General features: G+C 34.0%; 1 protein-coding gene across 1 annotated transcript in view; it reads right to left on the reverse strand.

Moving 5' to 3' along the window:
• Window positions 1-6,000, reverse strand: part of LOC148955442 (translocation protein SEC63 homolog) — a 105,247-nt gene extending 99,247 nt beyond the window's left edge. The window contains exon 1 of the mRNA XM_089102269.1: window positions 5,719-6,000. Coding sequence (XP_088958395.1) covers window positions 5,719-5,839 — 121 coding nt within the window. The 5' untranslated portion in view covers window positions 5,840-6,000. The remainder of the gene's footprint in view (window positions 1-5,718) is intronic.

Consider the following 6,000-nt stretch of genomic DNA (forward strand, 5'->3'; position numbering starts at 1 on the left):
CTTAGGATGCACAAGTCCCTTATAAAGAAGACTGATGACTTTAGGGGAACAAAATGAAATAGTATGCTTAATCAGTCCCAAGGTCAAACTAGCCCCAGCAGCAGACCTCTTAGCATGAGTGCTGAATTTTTAGTTCATTGTCAATAGTGACACCAAGATCTTGCTCTTACTTACAGAAGAGAGTAGGTGGCCTAAGATAAAATAAGAGCAGCAAGGATTCAGTTTGTCAAGGGGAATGATAAGGCACTTGGCAGCATTGAATTCAAGAAGCCAGGCCTCAGACCAATGACCCAGCAGTTGAAGATTATTTTGTAGCAGTGGCTTGATCTTCACTGGACAAAGCTAGTCCAAGAAGCTTCAGGTCATCTGCATAAAGAGTTGATCTACTGCTGATAATGGAAGAAGCGTCATTGATGAAAATATTAAATAGTGTAGCACCCAAGACACTTCCCTGAGGAACTCCATTCAGAACACACATTTAGGAAGAAAGAATACACTTACCAGAGTCATCAAATAACTGAACACATTGATTATGCAAATAAAGAAAATCACGGATCCAGAGCAGGAATTTCTCTTCAAGCTTTACTGCACATAATTTAATTGCAAGTCATTTGTGACACACTTTGTCAAAAGCTTTAGAAAAGTCAAGCAGAATCAAGTCAGCAGGCAGCCCAATATCAATCAACATAATAATGTGGTCATATGAATCAAGGAGATTGATGTCAACAGATCTTCCAGAACAAACACCATGCTGTGAACTGTGTAAAACGTTGTTTGCTTCAAGGTGTTTAACAACTGCAGAAATGATTATTTTTTCAAGAACCTTAACAACAGCTGATGTCATGCAGATGGGTCCTTTCTACCCTTTTTAGGTCCTTTCTACCTTTTTTAAAAATAGGAATGATATGTGCAGTTTTCCAGTCCTGAGGTAATCTAGAAAGATTTAATGATAATTTGAACAGCAGGGAAAGAGGTTGACACAAAACTGAACAACATTCATGTAGGATTTGCTGGTGAATGCTGTCTAGGCCAGCAGATTTATTCAGTTTGAGGAATGTGAGTTCCTTTAGAACCAAAATATCTGTAATCAGTATTGGCTCCATCTTATGTGATACATCATATAAAGGAGGTGTAGGATATACAATATAGGAGTTGGACAAAAAAACAGAAGAGAAATATTGGTTGAAAATTTCAATTTTCAGTTCAGGCAACTGATTTACTATTATGCAGGATATCTGGGATTCTGCATCTGCAGCTACATTTCTGAGTGGCATAACACCAGAAAGATTTAGGGTTATCCTTAACTTCCTCAGCCAGTTTTTCCTTAAACCATCTCTTCAACTCCATTATTTGGTTTGTCATTTGATTAAAAAAGCATTTGAAGACTAGATAATTTTCCGTGGTCTCATTTTTTCTATAGCAATTCCATGCTCTGTGTTTTCTATTGATTAGATTTCTTACTCTAGTAGTTAAAAAAGGTAAACTTTTTGCCTGTTTTAACTGAAAAATTCTGGTGCATGATTTTTAAACATTTAGAATTTCGGTTTTTACATTTAACCAACTCTCCTCAATATTGTCAGTAATAAGTGTTTTCCAGTTGACTTTAACAAGTTTATTAGAGATTCTTTTGTAGTTTACATACTTTTGTTGCTTAGAGGAAGGTTGTTTGGTATGCAGACATAGCTCTGAAATAATTACTACATGATTGCTATTACCAACAGGTGTGGTTATTACATTCTTAATAAGAAGGTCAGGGCTACTGAGTATAACCAGATCAAGAATGTTGGAGACTTGACCTTCCCTGTAACGAGTTGGTTGTGAGATTGTTTGACAGAGAGAATTATCAGAGAGGGCAGACAAGAAAGGAGAATCTCTATTACAAAAACCAGATCAATCAGCCCATTGGATTTCAGGAAGGTTAAAGTCCCCTATAAGGACAAGATCATAGCTGGCAAATTTGGACATCACATGAGACAGCATAGCAGCCAAATTAGATTCAGAGTCGAAAACACAGAGCACTAGGGCTTCTATAGACAACACCCACTACAATTGAAATTATTTGGTTGTGTATTTTAATCCACACAGACTCAATTCCATCAGTATTCAGAGAATTGAATTGAACAAGACTAACATTTATAACAGATTAACAGATAAATCCAATCTGAATATATTATCAGCAAATGTTTATATTTATATACTGGGATGTGAAACATCCTAAATGAGCAGCTTTTGCATATCTTGGAAAGTAGTTGATGAAGGGGAATGAAAATCTTGGGAATTGATCCTAGGCTTCAAATAATAGCAGATATATACATAATATCATTACTGACATAGGAACAAGGTGACCATGTTACTTGATACCTTTTTTATGCTCTTTCCAAATTTAATAAATGTCTTGCTTGTAGATACATGCTCCCCCACCCCACCTGAAGCATGATTAGGGTAAAAAACCAGTATCCAATTGGGCAAAATTATATAAAACTAAAACCCTCATGCCTTGTTACCAAAGAGGAATTGAGAAGAATTGTATATACCAATAAATAGCTAAGAAATCTAAGCTATGCCTCAATATGGTTATTATTAAAATTATTTAAGACTAAACACTTCAAATTATTAGTTTATTGACTTACAAGGACCTCTTTTTGGAAATACCAATTATCCTTTGTTTATTTACATCTCCTTTCAGTGTTTCAGTTTTATTCATATATATTAACAAAAAGCTGATTTTCTTCTGATTCTAAAAATGTAAATTTGGTAAAATTCTACTTTAGCTACTTTTGGCTATCTTAGAAAGGGGTTAGGTTAGGAAAATAAAACTTTCAGGGATGGGTTTACAGGCTAAAGTATGTCCTGGGAAGGTATTTTGAAGTACCTACCTCCACTCCTTCTCTCTCTAGAGGGTCCTGGCCTTTGATGACCTTTAAAAATTCATGTGTAATAAAAGTGAAACCTTGCAAAATAGATCTTCTGCCTAAATGAAGTAAACAAAACTTTTTTCACTTTTACAACTTTGATAAATCTCAATTTATAAGATTTTAAAGATATGAAAATACATTTACTATATTTTGAAAAAAAAAACAAAAAAAAACATTGATATTGCCTAAGATTCCACTCAAATATCAGGAGTTGCATTTTGAGAACTAAAGCCAGAGAAAAAGAAACTGATAATTAAAAATTAAAGTAAAATGTTGTCCTGTCAAAATTTCCATAGGCATAGACCCAGGACCCTGTACAGGGAGAAGGAGTCCAGGTAGGTACTTCAAAATACAACCCAGGACATACTTTAGCCTTTAGGCCCATCCCTGGAAGTTTCATTTGCCTATACTAACACCTTTACAATATAGCCAGAAGTAGCTTAAGTAGAATTTTATTCTCAAATATTCACACTAATAAATCATAAACATTAAACATAGTTTCTTCTTTTCAATTGCTTGTCAAACAGTGACCACATTTTTAATTTAGGCTGAAAAATTATTGACAAAAACTTAACCAAGAAGGCAGGGCTCTTGGTACTACCTTCACATTGCATCATGCTGAAGTAAAATAGGGTGGTCCAAAAAACCCTCTTTATTTTTCTAAAATGCCAAAGAAAGGTGGCCTTTCCTAAAAAGAGGTCTTTTAGACTATCATATACTTTCACTAAATAAAATGGCATTTGGAAACATTTTTCTTCATATTAAAGTAATGAAATTAGAATTCCCCACAAATTAAAACATTATTTGGTACAAAATTTGTCTGAATATTTTACAAATTATTCCAAATAGGCCTAGGCCTAGTTTTCAGAGTTTTATGGTATGGCCTTCAGAAGAGTGACAATCCTAAACTGAAACCCTATACAATTTTTGGTAAATATTTACCAAATCATATTATTGAGTAACAACTAAAGTGAATATACCATTTGATGTATAATAATCATTTCTAGTGGAAATGAATTTTAGCCCCCCTCCCCTATATATACCAATTCAGGGTATGTATTTCAACATTAGAGGAGGGGGGATGGGGGCAAATTTTAAACTTACCTCCCACATCAGAAATAAAATTGGTCAATATTTACCAAATCATATTATTGAGTTAGGAATAAAGTGAATACACCATTCAATACCTTTTTTATGCTGATTATGGATTTAATAAACATTTCTATCAGAAATGAATTTCAGCCCCCCCTAACCTTAGGTTAGGGGGGGGCTGAAATTCATTTCTGATAGAAATGATTAGGGTAAGACACCCAGTAGTCGGCCACCTGCCTATTCTTGGACAGAATCTTTTATACTATTTTAATGACCAATTTACAATGACCCGTTTGTATGTCCAAGTTTAGGCAGAATTGTCACTTGTTAGTAAATTCAAAAATAGGAGGTGCTGTACAAGTGAAACTATTTAAATTAGTAACCTACTTGTTCAGAAATTCTTCAGAAATTTTTTGATACAAAAATTAAGTTTCTAGGTGGTATAATACAGTAATTAGAGTAGTTTAAATGTCAAAAAGTTTTCAAAGTGATTAAAGTGTCCAACTACTGGGTGTCTTACCCTATTATATTTGTAATCAGCATAAAAAAAGGAATCAAATGGATTCACTTTAATTGTAACTCAATAATATGATTTGGTAAATATTGACCATAAAATTTGAATTTGTCCCCCCCCCCCCTAAGGTTGAAAAAAATACCCGGAATTGGTATATATAGGGGGGGCTAAAATTCATTTCCAATAGAAATTATTATTATATTTTTAATCAGCATAAAAAAAGGCGGTAAAATTCTACTTTAGCTACTTTTGACTATCTTGGAAAGGGGTTAGGTTAAGAAAATGAGACTTTTAGGGATGGGTCTACAGGCTAAAGCATGTCCCGGAAGGTATTTTGAAGTACCTACCTCCACTCCTTCTCCCTCTAAAGGGTCATGAAATTTGCCTACATGACAGGTCTATACCCATTGAAATTTTGACAAAACAACTTTTTACCTTAATTTTCAGTTATCAGTTTATTTTTCTCTGGCTTTAGCTCTGAAAATGCAATTTCAGTTATTTGAGCAGAATTTTAAGACATATAAATAGTTTATTTTCAAAATTTAGGAAATGTATTTGCACATCTTTAAAACCTTATAGATTGGGATTGAGCAAAGTTGTGAAGCCGAAAACAATTTTGTTGTACTTCATTCAAGCAGAAGATCTATTTTGTAAGCTTTCACTTTTATAACTCACATCTTTTTAAAGGTCATCAAAGGTCAGGACCCTCTAGAGGGAGAAGGAGTGGAGGTGAGTACTTCAAAATATCTTCCCAGGACATACTTTAGCCTGTAGACCCATCCCTGAAAGTTTCATTTTCCTAACCCAACTCCTTTCCAAGAGAGCCAAAAGTAACTAAAGTAGAATTTTACCAAAAAGGCATCAAATGGTATATTCACTTTATTTGTAAGTCAATAATATGATTTGGTAAATATTTACCCAGTTTTCAATTAAATTGTACATAGGCCTAATATCCATACTGACATAGGCCAGTAATGATATCATGTCATTATTTGAGAATATGCTCCATTACTGTAGGATATAGCCTATGGAGCATTGGACTTTTAGGAATGAGATAGTCTAGTAGACAAGCCTAGGCTATAAATAGGACAGGTAAGGCATTTAGTATTATTTTAAAGTTCATTTCAGAATTTTTAAGGGTTTTCTCCAAATGTGTCCCTCTCCTTCATTTTCCCCTAAGATTTTACCAACACTTACCTTCTTTTTTTTTTCTTGGCCAGAAAAAATAAGTCAGAGGTATGAGAACTAATGCCAAAAAGGACAGCAAAAAATAGTAGAAAGTTGATCCAGATTCATCATACTGAAATTTTTGAGCCATACCAACTTTTTTACATCAGATACTTTACACTTGTGTCTTAGCTTCCTTTACGATTTTTTTAAAACTTTGAAAAGTCGAATAGCTTCTAATTCTTCCTTTGATTTCTGGCTGACGTGGTTCCCACGGTTACCAACTTTTTGGTTCACGAATATGTCCCCTGA

Source organism: Artemia sp. Qi Xiang Cuo, chromosome 2 (genome assembly GCF_049724085.1).
Source record: "Artemia sp. Qi Xiang Cuo chromosome 2, ASM4972408v1, whole genome shotgun sequence".
NCBI lineage: Eukaryota > Metazoa > Arthropoda > Branchiopoda > Anostraca > Artemiidae > Artemia > Artemia sp. Qi Xiang Cuo.